The 19,623-nt window shown below is 35.7% G+C and overlaps 1 protein-coding gene across 2 annotated transcripts in view; it reads left to right on the top strand.

Moving 5' to 3' along the window:
* The window catches only part of CDC73 (cell division cycle 73), a 141,440-nt gene that overhangs the window by 26,275 nt on the left and 95,542 nt on the right, over positions 1–19,623 (top strand). For both annotated transcript variants that reach the window (XM_017891600.1, XM_017891601.1), the window contains 3 exons: positions 2,092–2,190; positions 4,541–4,619; positions 6,937–7,001. In XM_017891600.1, coding sequence (XP_017747089.1) covers positions 2,092–2,190; positions 4,541–4,619; positions 6,937–7,001 — 243 coding nt within the window. The remainder of the gene's footprint in view (positions 1–2,091; positions 2,191–4,540; positions 4,620–6,936; positions 7,002–19,623) is intronic.

Raw genomic sequence — 19,623 nt, 5'->3', positions numbered from 1 at the left:
AAAAAAAAAAAAAAAAAAAAAAGAACCATTTATTGCATTATGGTATGATATCAAAGAAGACTATCCACAGTTACCTGAAAAACTACTAGAATGTTCTTCCCTTTTCCAACTGTTTGTGTGAGGATACGTTTTCTGTATATTCTTTGACCAAATAAGAGAGCACAGTGAATGTTGAATGTAGAAGCCTATCTGAGAATATAGCTGTCTTCTATTAAGCCAGAGATTAAGGAAATTTGCAGAATTTAAAAACCTGCCACTGTTTCTTGTCATTACCTTTATGCATTTTGAAAAGTGATTTTTCATGAAATATGCTATTATGTTTACATGGATTTTGTCTTCTTATTTTTAAAATAATTTAAATTTTTTTCAGTTTTAATCTTTAATTCAATAGATACTGTAGTTCACACAAACTTAAAACTCTTTGGGGTCCTCAGTAATTTGTAAGAGTGCAAAGGGGTCCTGAGACTTATATTTGCTGCTCCAGAGAATTATAGGAATTAGTTAACACTGCAACTGATATAGTGATAATAGTGATGTTTCAAGTAGCCTCTCATTTTATATACGTATTTATTTGTATAGTATTTAACATCTACAGACTAGGCCAGTGCTAAGCACTGACCGGAGGTACGTTGGTCTTAGCTCTCACAGAAGTTACACTCTAGCAGAAGTCAAAATTAAATAAGCAGTAATTATTAGGTACATTGTAGGGCAGACACCCAGCAAGGGCAGTTAACTTAATTGAGAGTAAAGAGGAGTGACACCTAAAGAATAAAAGCTAGTGAGAGAGGTGAAAGGGGTAAGGTGGGAAGAGTGTTCCAAGCCAAGGAAACAGAATGTTTTGTTTAAAGAAGAGAAATTATGTTGTATTTGAGGTTCATGAGGCAGTGACCACGTCTTTTTTGATCATGATTGTACCCAAGTGCCAAGCAAGGTGTTTGGCTTAGAGTAGATTCTTACTACGTATTCCTTCAAATGTTAAGCGATTGATAGGCAGCATAAGAAGAGCCCCAAAGGAACTGTCAGACATTAGGGGTAAAACCAAGAGAGAGTAGCATCTCAGAGGCCAAGTGTCTTTGTCTGTTTTCTGCTGCTGTGGATATCACAGACTGGGTGATTTGTGAAGACAAGAAATTTATTTCTCACATTTCAGTAGGCTGGAAAATCCAAGAGCATAGCAGTGGCATCTTGTGAGGGTCATTTCATGGCAGAAGGCAGAAGCAAGCAAGCAAGCAAATGAGACACAGAGAGAAATGGGGCCAAACTTACTATATCGGGAATCTGAGCCCACTTTTGCAATAACAACATTAATCCATTCGTAAGGGTGGAGCCCTTATGACCTACCTACTCACCTCTTAAAGGCTCCACCTCCTAATACTATTACAATGGAGTAAAATTTCAACATGAGTTTTAGAGGAGACATTCAATCTGTAGCATGAAGGAAGAATGTTTCTTGAAGGAAAAAGTAGTCAGATTAGTTAGCTGTGTTGACTTTTGATCAGCATGTGATTGCATCATAAGTCGAAGAGCATTTGTACTTGTACTTTCCAACTTTATCATGGCTCACTGCAAGCTCCACCTCCCGGATTCACGCCATTCCCCTGCCTCAGCCTCCCAAGTAGCTGGGACTACAGGTGCCTGCCACCACACCCGGCTAATTTTTTGTAGTTCTGGTAGAGATGGGGTTTCACCATGTTAGCCACAATGGCCTTGATCTCCTGACCTCGTGATCCAGCCACCTTGGCCTCCCAAAGTGCTGAGATTACAGGCGTGAACCACTGCGCCTGGCCTTATTTAGATTTTTACTTGTTTTCTGGTTTTGTATTTGAACAGATGCAGAATACGAAATATATGAATACATTTGTAACAGTTTAAGTAAAATGAAAATGATGAATACCATGGGATTTGCAATAATCAGTCTCTGGATGAATATCTTAGTGGCTGGTTTTTACATTTGTGTATAATAATGATACCTTATGACATACATAGTAGGGAAGAATTGATAGTAAGATAACTTAGTCTTAAATTATTTATTAAGTAAATTTACTATTGTATATTTAAAGTGGGCTTAATTAAAATCCATTTATATTTTAGAATTTTTCCAAGAACATTTTTGCAATTCTTCAATCTGTAAAAGCCAGAGAAGAAGGGCGTGCACCTGAACAGCGACCAGCCCCAAATGCAGCACCTGTGGTAAGAATGCTTTACTGCTTTACAGTAATTTTAATGAAGTTGCCACTTACATTGCAGTGTAGTAACATTGAAGACATCTTCACGTTTTAAAATCAGTGGATTCTAAACCTTTTGCTGCTTCAGAATATCTGAAAGATGTGAAAGCCCTTCCCAGCATTAAAAGTTACTTACTTCAGCAGTAATTCTTAACTGGAGCAATAATTCTTAATATACCTGGGTCACAGTCTGAAAAAGGTTAATCAGGGAAAACCCTTTATTTATTTTAGGTAAACTGTGGCTGGCCTACTCATTGTTGCTTGGGACAATCACTAACCATTGTTAATAACATAAATCTCTGTTACCTCCCAGTTTGGGGTTCTTTTTGACATTATATCTAGTACACCTTGGTGAATGTATTTCTCCTAGTCACCAGCCATGCTTTCCTTTAATTGTGCCTACATTTCAGCTGCTCTGAGAGTTGACTGCCTTCTCTTTGAAATGCTATTTAAGACCCTCCCAAAGTAAATTTCATGTATGACATATAGCCTGTATTTAAATTCAGACATACTCTAATTTTGTGGAAAATCCTTCCAGCTATTTTCATATGATTCAACAAAGGAACAAAACACACAAATGAAATTGTTTCTATTTTCTGCAATAGAAAATAGAAGATTATATAAACAGAAAATTTATTACAAAAATTTTTCTTTTGAGATAGAGTCTCACTCAGTTGCCCAGGCTGGAGTCACTGGCCTGATCTTGGCTCACTGCAACCTCCACCTCCTGGGTTCCAGTGATTCTTCTACCTCAGCCTCCCAAGTAGCTGGGATTACAGGCACATGCCACCATGCCCGGCTAAGTTTTGTATTTTTAGTAGAGATGGAGTTTCATCATGTTGGCCAGGCTGGTCTTGAACTTCTGATCTCAGGTGATCTGCCTGCCTCAGCCTCCCAAAGAATCTTCTATATTTTTAAAACTGTGTCAGGTTTTAAAAGGCATATTGAAATGTATTAGAGTACTAATACAGCCTTTGCAACTACTTTGTAGTAGTTTTATTTGCTCATGAAATTGTTGGAATTTAACTTTTAAAGATGGTAGACTTTTGTTGGTAATTAGATAAATACTTTTAGTTGATTCTCCATCAGGTACTTAAGTGCCTGCTATTAGACAGTCTGCTAGTGATCCTGAGATACAATAATGAGAAAGATTATGGTCCCTACTTTCTTTGAGCTTGTAGTCTAATACAGCAGTCCCCAACGTTTTTGGCACCAGGGACCAGTTTCGTGGAAGACAGTTTTTTCACGAATCGGGGGAGGGTTTTGGAATGAAACTGTTCCACCTCAGATCATCAGAGTTTACTTAGATTCTCATAATGGCCATGTAACCTAGATCCCTCAGCAGTTCCTTACTTATTAGATGTTTTTTTTTTTCTTTGTTAAAGGTAGTGAAGTAAGAGCTATGATGGCAAAGCACAGGGTACTTAGAATTATGAATTGGTTGACATTTCGAATAGCAATTGATAGGAAACATGTCAAACCTTAAAACAGTTCTACCATTTGTGACTGAATATTCTTTCTGTATATTTATATAATCGTTAGAATACTTGAAGGTTTTAATGTTTGGCCCTTGACTATAGAAGTATATGCCTAGTGTGAAGTAAGCATATATTTATCATTCTTGATAGGTATGGATAAGTATATTTTATTTGGCATATTTGATATAGAATCCTATTGTAATAAAATGAAAAGTATTTCAGTCGTCATGAATTTTCCAAGTAGCTTTGAGAATATTGTTAAATATGTGTTTTCAGTTTGTTAAACATTGTGAGTTTTGATAGAGTATTTGTGATTAAATAATGCATCGTTAGACTAATAGCCTTTTCTAATTATTTTAAAAAAGATACCTCTTCAGTCTTACTCTGTTTATAATGGATTAATCATCATGGCTTTCATGTTTATTTAAGGATTAATAGTTTGGTGGATAATTCAGCTAAAAGTCTCTAAAACTAAACTCAATATACTTTGAATTTAAGGGTTTTTTGTTTTGTTTTGTTAAAACAATTATTATTGGAGGGAAGAGTATTACATCATAAAGATCGACTGAGGTCGATCACCTGAGGCTGGGATTCAAAGCCAGCTTGAGCAGCATGGTGAAACTTTGTCTCTATAAAAAAATTAGAAAAAAAAAATTAGCTGAGTGTGGCAGTACATGCCTGTGGTCCCAGCTGCTTGGAAGGCTGAGCGGGGAGGATCACTTGGGCCCAGGAGGTCTTGGCTGCAGTGAGCCATGGTCACACTACTGCACTCCAGCACATTAAATAAGTGACGTTTAAAAATACTAACAAGTAACTCATAATTAATTTTTTTTACAGGATCCTACTTTGCGCACCAAACAGCCTATCCCAGCTGCCTATAACAGATACGATCAGGAAAGATTCAAAGGAAAAGAAGGCAAGTTGCTTAATTCTTATCTTCCCCTTAGTGTGGTTGTGTTGAACTTGAGAGACAGTATGGGCTGATGTTTGGGTAGGGTAAGGGTTGGCAAAGTAATGTCTACAGACCAGATCTTACCCACTGCAATTTTTCTTTTCTTTTTTTTTTTTTGAGACGGAGTCTCCCTCTGTCGCCCGGGCTGGAGTGCAGTGGTCGGATCTCAGCTCACTGCAAGCTCCGCCTCCCGGGTTTACGCCATTCTCCTGCCTCAGCCTCCCGAGTAGCTGGGACTACAGGCGCCCGCCCGTCGCCCGGCTAGTTTTTTGTATTTTTTAGTAGAGACGGGGTTTCACTGTGTTAGCCAGGATGGTCTCGATCTCCTGACCTTGTGATCCGCCCGTCTCGGCCTCCCAAAGTGCTGGGATTCCAGGCTTGAGCCACCGCGCCCGGCCTGCAATTTTTCTTAAATAACATTTTGTTGGGACACAGCCACACTCATTCATTTATGTATTTTATATATGGCTGCTTTGGCTTTGTGACATCAGTGTTAAATTGTTTCAGTAGAGACTGTGTAGCCTACAAAGCCTAAAAATATTATTTGGCCCTTCACAGAAAAAAGTTGGCCAATCCCTGGTTAGTAGCATGGATTCTGGATCCAGATAGCTTACGTCGTATTAACTTTTTGTGTGAATTTTAATGTTACTTTAACTGCATTCTGCCTTAGTTTTCTCCTGTGTGTAATTAAAATATTATAGTACCTGTTTCTTATGGTTATTGTGAGTATTGGACTGGTTAATAAATATTAAGTTCCCAGAATAGTATCTGATAGGTAAGTAAATTATCTATAAATGTTTACTGCTGTTCATGCTGCTTTTGTTTTTATATAAAGTAGAGACTTTATATGTTAAGTCATGTTTCCCAAGTTATAAATGTGTATGTGCATTGAGAACTTGGAAACAGATTTTGAGCAATGATGGGAGGACTTATTTTGTGATGGTCTACGTGATATTGTGGCTAATGCAATAATGAACCGTTTCTGCAGTTGTGAGGTGAGACTAATATCAGTGTAACTTCCTCTTGGGATCTTCATCATGGCTTGAGTCATGAAAAGATGAAGTAGAAGCGGCTGGAAGTTAATGATGTTTTTATGCATAATCTGAAATCTTAAGTTTTTAAAAAATGATATGTTGCCTTGATGCAATGAATTTTGTGTGTTGACTTCATTTAGTTGATAAAGGCATGCACTGGATATGTGCCATAGAAAGACTATGTCCATTCTTTCGTTATAATATTCAATGTTTTTCTTGGGGAATGAATTATATAAAGCAGAGGTTGGCAAATTACATCTCCAAAACTAAATATAACCCTCCATGGGCCAAATTGGGTTGCCCCCATTTGATCACATATATTGTTTATTCTGTTTTTGTGCTACAGATACAGAATTAGGTAGTTGTGACAGAGATTTTAAGGCTTGCAGTATGTAAAATATTTGCCTTTGCAGAAAGGCATATTGGGATTCTGTCCTGGCACTCCAATCATTATTTACAACACTGCTTTCTATAAAATATATAATATGGTTGATTGCTATGGCTCACACCTATAATCCCAGCACTTTTGGAGGTGGAGGCAGGAGGATTGCTTGAGTTCAGTACTTTGTGACCAGCCTGACCAAGATGGCGAGACCCCATCTCTACTAAAAATACAAAAAAATAGCTGGGTGCGGTGGTACGTGCCAGTGGTCCTAGCTACTTAGGAGGCTGAGGTGGGAGGATTGCTTGAACCTGTGGAGGGGGGATGGGAGAAGAGGTTGCAGTGAACTGAGATTGTACCACTGTACTCCAGCCTAGGTGACAGAGTGAGACCCTATCTCAAAAGAAAAAAAAAAATGTGTGTGTATATATATATATGTATGTATGTATATAAAAATAAGTGTATGCCTTATGACTGAAACTTTGGAACACTACTTTTTATAACTTTGGGTCTTCTCATGGTATTAGGTGCTTTCAATGGTACTGTCATTGAGTATTTGTAGTAAGTAATTTGGGGTTATAAAGTATTCAATCTAATTTTTGAACGTAATTGCAGAGATAGTCTTAACTAGCTTCTACACAATAGGTTTGCTGGTCTATATTTAATATATTAGTATTTTTTACCCTAGTGTCCTTTTTAAAGTTTTTATCTTCACAAGTATGGAATTTAATTTTACATAGTAGATTCAAGGCTTTGTTATACTATTGAACCATCACATTCAATGTAGATTATTACTTTAGATTTGTTATAGGTCATAAGATACATGATCTATAAAATCTTAACAGTAAGCCTCTTTTTTTCATAGAAACGGAAGGCTTCAAAATTGACACTATGGGAACCTACCATGGTATGACACTGAAATCTGTAACGGTAAGTTAATTTGGCTGTAGATGTTCTTTTGTTCCAGGGATTTTATGTGAGTAGCACATGTTGAAGAAAATATTCTCTCATATTTTTTATTTCAAACATTTTTCTTTGTTGATCACTTGTGCTGATTGGTCTGTGTGGTGTATTGATTCATGGATATCCTGTTGAGTATTTCTTTTCCTTCAAACTAAGTTGAATATATGTAAATAAAAGCTGATTTGATTAACTGCAAGTAGGGCAGTGCCACCTGGTCAGTATTTAAAGCCATTAAGTTATGAGATCAGTTTGGGAGAGCTTTTTGGCATAATATTCTTTGTTTTTAAAAACGTAATGTCTTAACGCTCTTTAAAGAGATGGATTATAGTGATTATAATGCTTACAGAGTATGTAATTAACAGAACTAAATACTTGGGTATCTGTGAATATAAGCCTTTGGTTCACGTTTAGCAAACTTTCTTTTTTTAACTTCCTGAAAATGGTTATTTCTATATATTCTGACCAAGCCATATTTAACACTTTTAATTTTTGTTTAGTTAATGATTGGATTTGGTGATGTAGAACAGGAATTCTGTTAATCTCATTTTGCATATTTATATTCTAGATCGTTATACCTTTTATACTTTTATTTATATTCTAGATTATACTTTTAAAATACTATGCATGTGTATTAAATAGAGTATACTTAAGACACTAATACCAAACTTTTGTCTTTGCTTGTGAATCATCAGATCTTTATGGACTCTGTGTAACCTGGAATCATTTATATATGTGCTGTGATTTCTCAGAACTAACACATAACTTTATATCTACGTGGAATTTTTCATGTTTTACTCACTCATTTCCAAAAGCACATAGCAAGTGTAGAGATCTGATTTTAAGTCTGTTTTTTTCTGGGCTTCAAATTGGGATTGGATATGAGATGTTTTGTTAATATACTTGTTTTTAAATTGTCATCAGATTTGTTTCTGTATTATTAAATTATATGTAGATTAATGAATTCATTCAAGAAGTACTTATTGAGCATTTGTGTCAGATCCTGTTCTTGTTGCTGGTCACACAGCTGTGAATAAATCAGATGAGGCTTGTTTAGAGAGAGAAGTCAGAGATACTTCTCTCAGGAGGTAACAGTTGAGCAGAGACTTGGATTGCATTCCTCTGCATCAAGGCAGAGATCAAGGCTGAGGTCCAGTTGGGCAACAGCAAGGAGACCAGTGTTGTTAGAGTTTAGAGAATTAGGGCAAAAGTCATGAGGGATTAGATACTCCCATCTTATGCAGTCTGCCTGGTTCTTCCTGACTTCAATATATAATTCATGGCTAAAGATTTAGTTTAAATTCTTATGTGATTTGGTTATTGACATCTTGGGAACAGAACTTGCCTAAGTGCGACAGAACTTGCCCGCTGATCATTCACTAAGTGAATTAGTCGTAGAATGAAGTTGTTATCCTTGGGGAGCCATCAAAATAAGTTTTTTGTTATTTTGTTATTGTTTTGCTTTTCTCATCCATCCCTGTAGCTCTAAAATGCCATGAAATGGTTTTATTATCTGAGCTTCTTCGCAAATAGTAAAATCTGTGATGGTTTTTATAGTGGTCCTTTGTACAGAGGAGTTTTTCTAAAATTTAAGGATAGGTTCTTCATTGATCAGTATGAGAATGACGTGATTCTGCTACATCATCAGAGCCTGTGCTAAATATACTGAAAGACAGGTAAATTTAAGCAATATACTGAATTATGCTGAAAAAGAGAGGTGAATTTAAGCAAATTTATGCTGTGTCATTTTTAAAGAATAATGAAAAAAGCATTGTGTAGGAATGCAACAGAAAGACTAAAAATGGTTAAATTGCTGATAGTTATATTAATACCCAGTTTGAATATCTGTGTTGCTTGTGATCTGATTTATACAGTTGTTAGAATTAATGCATAGAGAAATTTGAACTTGAAAGCTTTGGAGTTCTCAGATAATTATTTTTAAGTTGTGTTTCAGACTTACGTTTCCAATTTAATTTTTTTTTCTCTTCTTTTCTGCTTTGGAATTACTACCTATTTGTGAGCTCGTGAGTTGCACCAACTTTCTACCTTATTCTCCAGTCAAGAAAGTTTCTCCATTATAATATCCACCCAGACATACAAGGATGTTAAATACATGTTAAAAGGCTTTGCTGCCCAGATGTAACTTCCTTTCTAATTTATGTATAGTTCATTTTTGCTGCCATTGTTCTCCAATGTTTTGATATGCCTGGTTAATATACATAGTTAGTAAAATTAGAATCAATCTATGTATCTTTTAAGTTAAATATCAGATTTCTGATATATGCAAGACTAAATTATGCAGACAGCTAGAACATTTTTATGCAGATAATTTCCTATATATTTTATAGAGAAGGATATATGTTTTGGTAATCACATTTCATAAGAATCATGAAGTAGTGAAAGTTTTTATACAAGTAAAGGCCCCAGGGAGAGTGCTTTGATTAATATTTTATGAAAATAAGAATTATTCAAACTTATGGCAACAGAAACCCAATCTTTAAAGTTGCAAGTTTGTATAGTTGGGTTTCTGGTTAACTTTTGACTTAGGCCATGAAATATGTTTCACAGTAAAGATTCCAGAGGCCCAAGCCATGAAATTGTTGATTTAATAGAGAACTTCTCCCAGTTTGGAGCTTTTTCCCCAAGTTTGTTACTTGGGTTCTATAATGTTTAAGAAACACTAGGTTAGGCCAGGCGCAGTGGCTTATGCCTGTAATCCCAGCACTTTGGGAGGCCAAGGCAGGCAGATAACTTGAGGCCAGGAGTTCAAGACCAGCTTGGTTAATGTGGCAAAACCCCATCTACTAAAAATACAAAAATTAGCCAGGACGTGGTGGCGCACACCTGTAATCCCAGCAACTCTGGGGGCTGAGGCAGGAGAATTACTTGAACCCAGGAGGTGGAGGCTGCAGTGAGCCAAGATTAGGCCACTGCAGTCCAGTCTGGGTGACAGAATGAGACTCTGTCTCAAAAACAAACAAACAAAAAGCTCTACTAGATTAAACAGATTTTGTGGTTCATGAATCTCATTGTTTTTAATGTATGAGTATCTAAATTGGAAGAATGTGCAGTCTTTCTAAGCTTATTTAACCCACCAAGTTTGCCCCTACCCTAACACCTAGGGAGTATTCTTGGAAAGAACTAGTGTTTCATAGAATCAGGTTAAGTAAAGCTATCTCAGAATTATGTGGAGGTAGAAACCATTCAGTGGGGGAAATAACAATATATTTTCATGATTTTGTTTTGTGAAAGGGTCATATTAGACAAAGAATGTCACTTGACAAAGTTTTTATTGTATAGTAAATGAGAGTATATGATGAAGACCTGTTTTTGTTAGTTGTATAGTAGCAAGGAACCAATTTATGCACTGGAGAAATAATTAGAAGATGGTGATCACAGTTCACTCTTATTAATAAGGATTTGGTAGTTGCATTGAGAACCACTTCATTTTAACCTGTCTAGCCTGTTCATATTTAACTGGAAGGGTTACAAACTCTAACCTCTTATTTGTTCTTAGTGAGTATCATTGACTCTTGATTACCTTTACTGTCTTCATTTTTGAGGAAGCATCTCACACCCTGCAATTATAGAGATTAAAAGTTTTTCTTTAAGATCTTTGCTTGAATTTATTCCAATAGTCATCATCGGTGTTACAGTAAGTATGTTTTGGGGAACAATTTTTTTGATAGTGAGTAAACTTAGGTAGTTTTATACAGTTTGTTAGAGGTGTAATATTATCACTATCAATTCTCAGGAGGATGCAGAATCTCAGGCTGTCAACCAGGTTATATTCTTAAAAGCAGGAGCGCATACATTAGCACCCTCCCCACCCCACCACTGTTTTATAAAGCTTTCTTCGTTCTCATTTGGTTGTTGATTAATTTGTTGTTCATCTCTGCTTGAATTGTTACAGGAGTGCTGTAGTAGCAGTAATGTTCTGGAGTTGAGTGTAGAGTTCAGCCCTGCAGATAATGGAGAATTTTTAAAAGCTGTCTTCCTTAGGGCTCTATTTCCTCTTCTTCCTCTTTCCTGTAGCAAGTATTTCTTGAGTACATGCTGTGTACCTTCAGTGTGTCGAGTGCTGGGACATCAACGATGAACAAAACCATACGTGTTCTTATGGACTTTATGATCTGGTTGGGGAGGGACACATTAGTCATACTATAAAATTGTGACTATGCCAAGTATTAGAGGTATATTGTGCGACAAGAGCCTAAAATTGGATTTGTTGCAGGAGTTAGAATACTTCATTAAGGAGTTAATTCGTGAATAAGATCAGAAGTTTGTGTAGGATTTAACTTGGTGATGACAGGAAAACACATTTTAGGAGCAGTGAACAAAAAGCAGGAGTAAAAGCCCTGTGATGGGGAGAGCATGGGGAGTAGAAAGATTTGAAATAAGACTGGTTATTATGTATATTTTAAGGATGCTTATAGGAAAGTTTCTTTTTCTTCTTCCTGCCTGTTCATAAATGTTAGTGTTCATTTAATGTAATGTAATTAAATGAACACTAACATTTATGAACAGGCAGGAAGAAGAAGATGGTAACATAGATCATCCAGAAGCATTTTAGCTTGCTTCTGGAGTCATTCATTGTGCCAATCTAAATGTGGCCACAGATAACGTTTTATTAGGCATCCATTGTAATTTAGGTTTTTATCTTACTCACCACCATTTAAAAATTAGAGCTTGTCACATGAACAGTCTGCATTTCCAGCTTCCTTAAAATCTATCTGGCATGAATGGGTACTGGGTCTGTAGTCTCACATGGCAACAGCCACATCCACCTGAGCAGGAGCTACCTCCTCTAGATAAGAGGTTTTCTCTAGATTGCCACAGGCCTTATTACTTTGTTATCTTTTATTTAGCCTTCTTTACTTATTTCTACTATATCTATAGATTGTTTTGGCCATCCGGTTTGAAATCCCTGCTCTAGAGGCAGTACCAGTTTGTTAAAGATAAGTTAATCAGTTGGAAATACAACAAATATGAGGCTTTGAAGTCAGTGCTGGCTTTGATTTTCAGTTCTACCATCCATTCTCCTGCTTGTGAAGTTGAGGAAGTTATTTAATCTTTCTATCAGTTATTTTGGTTTTATTTTATAATATATATAATAGAACTTACATTATAGTATTGTTGAAGATTAAAGGAGACACTGTATAAAATGCTTAGTACAAGAGGCTTAACAAATGGTAGCTACTTGTATTATTAATTTATGATTCTGTAAATTCAGTTGGATGTATGTGTAAATGTAGGCAACTATATAGCTTTATTGTACTTATAATTTATTTTATTTATTAATATATGTAATATATGTATTTGGTATTGTTAATGATACAATTTTCATTCAAAGTTATGAAGACTAGTTTATATAAATATTATGATAATCTTTTTTCTCTCAAGTAATTAGGGTATTTTTGCAACAGCTATGTATGTTTATCTTATAACAGAGATCTTTTGCCTTTGAGAGAAAGTAGCCGCAAATAAGTTATATAAAGAGGGTAATAACTAGGTTGGCCTTTTCCATCCATCTGTTAGGACTCATACATAGAAAGAAATGTGATTTCTTTAGTTTTAAGTTACTGACTTTCTGGACAGGCATGGTAGCTCATGCCTATAATCCTAGCACTTTGGGAAGCTGAGGCAGGTGGATAGCTGGAGGCCAGGAGTTTGAGACCAGCCTGTGCAAAGCAGTGAGACCCTGTCTCTAAAAAGGAAAAAAAAAATTAAGTAACTTTCATCTGAAAAGTATACAAAGTGTTCAGGATTTTAATATGTAGTTACAGAATTGTAAGTAGGAATATTACTTTTATAAAATGTTTTTTTTTCTGTACTGTGTGTTTAGACTGGCGTATTATTCTATTTGAGAATATTATAATACACTTTAAGCAATTTTCAAAACTTGGTGCTTGTTTTGATATTTCAGGGAACAAAGTGGTTCTATCATGTGTCCGCCTAGCAGTATGAAGGTGTACCCCTTAAAAGAAACATTAGTTTTTTTATATATGTAAAACTGTTTACAAAATGTAAAATTAAAATAGTGTGTATATAGTAGTCCATTGTATCCCTTAAGTTTTGAAAGTTTATTTTATATACTTACTGTTACATGAAGTAATACTTCCGTATTAATATATTATGTGTTGTATACAGTTTTTTGTTAGATATGCATTTTCATAGACTTTTCTAAGAAGCCATCACTAAAGTGAATAGGCAATGTTTTTTTCTCTTTTAGCACAAAGAGGCTCAACAAATGGTACTCATAAAAAATCCTTTATATCCCTTTCATAGTAATTTTCCCCATTGTGAATTTTTCCAACTTTTTTTGAGGGGGCCAGATAATGTTCTGGTTATAGATTTGGACCAAGTCTTAATGTAAGGGAGATAGAAGAGAGAACTTTCTATTATGATTTGTTGGCCTGTTTATTACAGCAAATTAAGCTTCAGCTTTCTCATCAGAAAGGTGGTATAACTTCCTTAGGGATTTGTTTTGAGGTTTAAATGTATCCAGTTATAGCTTGTTTAGCATTGCCCTTTTCACTGCTTCTTTAAACATTTATTTTATTTTATTATTATTTTTTGAGATGGAGTTTCACTGTCTCACCCAGGCTGGAGTGCAGTGGCATGATCTCAGCTCAGTGCAACCTCCATCTCCTGGGTTCAAGTGATTCTCTTGCCTCAGCCTCCCAAGTAGCTGGGATTACAGGTGTGCACCACCACGACCGGCTAATTTTTTGTATTTTTAGTAGAGACGGGGTTTTGTATTTTTAGGAGAGACTGCATTGGCCAGGCTGGTCGCGAACTCCTGACCTCACGTGATCTGCCTGCCTCAGCCTCCCAAAGTGCTCGGATTACAGGCGTGAGCCACCGTGCCTGGCCTCCTTTCACTGCTTTTTGATTGTAGTATGGAATTGATTGTAGTTATTGCATAAATGTTTTTATATTAACCATATATAATATTTTGTAAGTGTTTTATACTGAATAATACAGATATACTCTTTAATTGGCTAGTATTTAGAGTGAACACTTATTTAGATGGGTAAATATTAAATCATTTCATGCCTTCCTTGTGGTAAGAGGTGTTAGAATCTGATTTAACCTTAACATTTTGTCAGCATTAGGAGCATTTTGGTGCTAATGTACTTCAAGAAAAATGAATTACAGCAACAACATACTAATTCATGTCAGGGAATTTTAATACATGTAAAGCGAAGATTATTTTTATGTGGTTTAGTTTATATGTCTTAACTGAGGTTTATTGAAAATCCATTGCACACTGGTTGATAGATTTTGTGTAAGCCTGTACAAGTGAACTCAATTTAGCTTTGCATTTTGTTAAAGAATACCTATTAGTTTACCCAAAACATATTAGAGGTTTTAGTTAATATCTGTAACATGACTTTTAAAATTATTCTGCCAATGACTATGGAGTTCATGCCACAATCACAAAACACTTGAGATTTATTTTAGAAAGTTATTGTTGCCACATATATCAGAGTAATCTTGAAATCATTGTGTAATTTTTAATAATAAATTTGACATCACTTTGTTTTAAAATGCTGTAATATTGATCCTTGTAAGAATAGGAAACATAGAAACCAGTTTGGAAATATAGTTTGTTAAATAATAAAAATTTATACTATGAAACATCGTTTTGGTTACATGTATTCTCTTAATTATAGTTTAGTATATAATGCTGTAGTTATATATGACTCTCAGAATTGCACAAAGATTTTAGTTTTCTTTCAACTTAATAGAGCTTTTTATTCCAATTTCTGTTTACCTGCATCAGTGTAACTAATTCAGTTTTAACAAAATTATTGTCAGTGTTAAACATATTTTATGACTTTTAATTTCCCACTCCTCCTTGTATTTTTAGATTAACCACTACTGTTCTTTAACATACAAATGTTTTTATTTTCTGTATTTCTCTTTATTATTTTGAACACAGATTAATCTTTTAATATTCCCTTTAACTTTATGACAGATGTTTTAATCAATTGGTTCATATGAAAACAACCTAGTATATTTAATAACATGCTATATTTAGGTGTTTGGGTATGTCCTTGATGGGAACTTTTCCATTGGCTATTGCTGGCTAAACTTTAGTTTGCTAGATCAATTTCTGGGTCTTTGTAAATTGATTTAGATTTTTGAGTGACTTTTTAATCATTTATATAATTCCTGCATTCAAATTTTTTAAATTAATTGTCTTAGTATTCATTGGATTATCTACTTAGTTCATCCCCTCTCCCCCCGCCCCATCCTACTAAACCTCATTTGATCTTTAATTCTAAGTTTTGGTTTCTTTTCCAGGTCTTTTTCTTGATGGCTGTTTCTTTTAGTGTTGTTCTTCTTGTCTTTCCTGCTTCTCATGTTCCTCTGTGAGTGACTGTTCCCATGTTTTTTTAAATACCTGTTTTTAAACTCTTACTTGCTTCTGGACTGGACAGATCTTGCTATTTAGAAACTAAGTTCTTATTTGAAATTTCAGAATGGTGCTTTGCACTGAATCCATTGAAGACATATTCACTTTGCAATGCTTAGAAATGAAAAATTTTAAGATCTTTTGTTTTAATTAGAGACAAAAGTCATACCATAGAACTCAGATAACTCTCTCACTGTTGAACTTGTCATATTTTATGAGTGTCATTGAAAAAGCTTTTATTCTTATATTTAGATTTTTGCAACTGTATATAAGATCAAATTAGAGTTTTATTTTGAAATCAAGTCAATTTAACTATATATATGTACACACACATATATGTACACACAGATATATATATATAGACAGAGTCTCACTGTGTCCCTCAGGCTGGAGTGCAGTGGCACAATCTCAGCTCGCTGCAGCCTCTGCCTCCCAGGTTGAAGCGATCCTCCTGCCTCAGCCTCCTGAGTAGCTGAGACTACAGGCGTGTGCCACCACGCCCTGGCGATTTTTTGTATTTTTAATAGAGATGTGGTTTCACCTTGTTGGCCATGCTGGTCTCAAACTCCTGACCTCAAGTAACCTGCTGCCTCAGACTTCCAAAGTGTTGGGATTACAGGCGTGAGCCACCGCGCCCCGCCAGTTTAACATTTTTACACATTACAATTAGAATTGATTCAGCCTTTTATCATCCTCTACAGTGAATTCTGGATGTTTTCAATCCTGTAATCATTTACCTCCCCAAATTTGGTATTTTTGGATAGATGCTCCAGTTTTTCTACAGTGTCTTTTGTCATTTCTGTCTTGTATGTGGTGCCATAAATATTCTGGAATTGAATTCCTAATATATTTCATTATACCAAACTTGAAAACTAAAATAAAGCAGCTCTTTGATCTTTCAGAAGTTACTGAATTCTTACTTGTGTTCTGTATGTAGATGGCTTTTAGAAAGTAACCCCCCTGAAGCTTCTGATAGGATTATAATATTTTAGTAACTTACCTAGCTATGCAAGGTATTTCACAGTATCCTTAGGAATTACTGAGTTTTAAATAGAATGGCAGAATAATTACCAGTTATTCTGATAGTAAATTTGTAGGTATATTATAATTCATCAAGAACTTTGAGGGGGAGGTGTGTGCATGTGCGTGCATGTGTGTATATATTATTTATGTTTTTCCCTCCTAGAAAAATTAACAGGCTGGGCACAGTGGCTCATGCCTGTAATCCCTGCACTTTGGAAGGCTGAGGCAGGTGGATTCCTTGAGCCCATTTGGCAAAATTCTGTCTCTACAAAAAAATTCAAAAATTAGCCGGGCATAGTGGTGTGCACCTGTAGTCCCAGGTACTCAGGAGGCTGAGGCAGTCAGATTGATTTAAGCCCAGGAGGTCAAGGCTGCAGTGAGCCATGATTGCGCTACCACACTCCAGCCTGGGCAACAGAACGAGACCCCCCCCTCCAAAAAAAGAAGTTACTTTAAGAAGAAACTTCAAAAACATAGTTATTTAAATAACTTGATACTGGAAAATATTTTTCTTTACCTAGGTTAAGTGCAGTAGATATAAATGATCTAATACTTTCCAATAAGTTGATAGATACCAATTTTGGGGCACCTGTGATAGACAGTTGTATTATTTCTAACTTTTCTGAGTCATTATTAATATTTTTGAAAATTTTGTATAACTTTTTTTTAAAGCTTTAAACCTCAGTGTAAAAAGGCTATAGTAGTTTTTTTTTTGTTTGTTTGTTTTTTTGAGATGGAGTCTTACTCTTGTCACCCAGGCTGGAGTACAATGGCGCTATCTGGATCAACTGCAGCCCCTGCCTCCTGGGTTCATGCTATTCTCCTGCCTCAGTCTTCTGAGTAGCTGGGATTGCAGGCGCCGCCACCACGCCTAGCTAATTTTTGTACTTTTTAGCAGAAACAGGGTTTCACCATGTTGGCCAGTCTGGCCTTGAACTTCTGACCTCAAGTGATCGGCCTGCCTTGGCCTCCCAAAGTGCTGGGATTGCAAGCGTGAGCCACCGGACCTGGCCTAGTATACTAGATTTTATAAAACTATTATGTCATATTGGCAGTATTACATTTACATTTTATATTAGAACCCTCTTGTAGATCATCCAAAGACCAGTCCACAGTACGTAGTAACTGGTTCCAAGTGTCTGAATAATTTCAGTCAGCGTATTTTGTGTGTAACAGATCAAAGGAGAAATAACTGCTGGTGATGAATGGATGTGCAGAGGTTTTGTTGCCTATGGTTGATCAGCTGCCTGAATCCTGAGTTGTCTCCTAGGGTGGCATTATGTTAATAATTTGCTGTAGCCCAGAGAAAGGCTGAGAAACTAGGTAATGTTAGTATACCATGAGAAATTGATTCATTTTAATTAAGCTTATGAGAGTAGCATTTGAAATCAAATGCTGATTTATTAATTTGCAGTGATAAAGGTAATTAACAAGGGCACTGGATTCTCACATCTAGCACATGTTCTCTGTGTAAAGCTACATTGGAAATCACAGTACACTGTGCAATGAGCGTATAATAAATTAAATCCTTCAAATGTTTGGGGTATTAAAGTAGTCTGTTATTTTTAACTCTTCATTGAAAAAAGACTTGTTGCAAAGCCAGAGTACCTGTCCCCTTGGGCACTGCTTAGATAGGTTTTGATTTGCCATTGTGATTTCTGTTCCTTGTTGTGTCTGACTAATCCCTTGCCAGATGGATATGATGTGTTATTTCTTTAGATGTATAGATTACTGAGTCAACTTCAGGACTGTGTTTCATTCCATTCTATTTGATTTGTTAAAAAGTGTTGGTGAGGGAACTAACTCTTTTGAATTTGGGAGTCATAACGTAGATATCCAAAGGATCTGATTTATTACTGGAGAGGTTAGGAGCAATAGAATGACCTTGCTGCAAGTTTGAGCTATAAATTTAGGATTAGTCACATTTAGTTTTGTTGATTTGGAAGGGGAGAGAAGAGCAGGGATTTCCTGCTGGGTTTTGGAAATCTTTCTTTTTAAAGAGATGGGGTCTTACTATGTTGCCCAGGTTGGACTTGAACTCTTTACCTGAGTCTGCAGGTGTATGCCACTTTCCTCAGCATGGAAATCACTTTCTCTGCCTTTTACTTATTACAGGTTGATAGTCAAATTAATGAGGTTACTTAAACCTCACCCTCCCAATTAGTAATTTCAGTGCTGCAAAGACATTACAATTTAAGTGTTTCTTAACATTGTATAAAACTACTTAAGATTTAGAATGCAGTCAATATGAGTAAAAAATCAAATATGGCTAAAGTACAAATAAAGTTGTATCATTGTAAAGTACAAATAGAGAAGTATAAAGAAGACTTTATGTATCAGTAGATAAGTAATAATTCTATGTTGGGATGAACATTTTACGTAGTCTCAGGATGGCCAGATTAAAAAATTCTGCAGTGACATATTTGAAAGATGTGAAGATCCACACAGCATAAATGCAAAGCATGAAATATTTTTCATAAGAATAATTGCTGGATTGTGTAGAAAGTTTTTTTGCATTTTACTCATTTGGTTATATTTACATAAAGTGTATTTAGTGAAATTACCAGAACCATTTTCAGCAATAGAAGAAAATAATTAGTCTTTTTCTCTTTTTCTCACATGGGTGTATGGACATGCATTCATACCTCTCTCTCCCTCCCACATATGCATAAAATTGATCAAAATGTGGTTGAGGTCTCCACTGGTACACTTAAACTGAGCATGCTAACATTTGGTCTGTAAGGAACAACCTACCGTTTTTATATGTGCCCTTATTTACTTACGCTGTATTGATATTTGGTGTTTGCCCATAAAAATAAGCCAGCCATCCTTTCACTATGAGTTTTTGTTTTTTTTTTTTTCATTATACTTTAAGTTCTAGGGTACATGTGCATAACGTGCAGGTCTGTTACATGTGTATACATGTATGATGTTGGTGTACTGCACGCATTATCTTGTCATTTACATTAGGTATGTCTCCTAATGCTATCCCTCCTCCCTACCCCTTCCCCACAATAGGACCCGGTGTGTGATGTTCCCCTTCCTGTGTCCAAGTGATCTCATTGTTCAATTCCCACCCATGAATGAGAACATGCGGTATTTGGTTTTCTGTTCTTGCGATAGTTTGCTGAGAATGATGGTTTC

Source organism: Rhinopithecus bieti, unplaced genomic scaffold (genome assembly GCF_001698545.2).
Source record: "Rhinopithecus bieti isolate Rb0 unplaced genomic scaffold, ASM169854v2 scaffold_20206, whole genome shotgun sequence".
Classification (NCBI taxonomy): Eukaryota; Metazoa; Chordata; class Mammalia; order Primates; family Cercopithecidae; genus Rhinopithecus; species Rhinopithecus bieti.
This window is presented reverse-complemented; position numbering and strand designations above follow the sequence as displayed.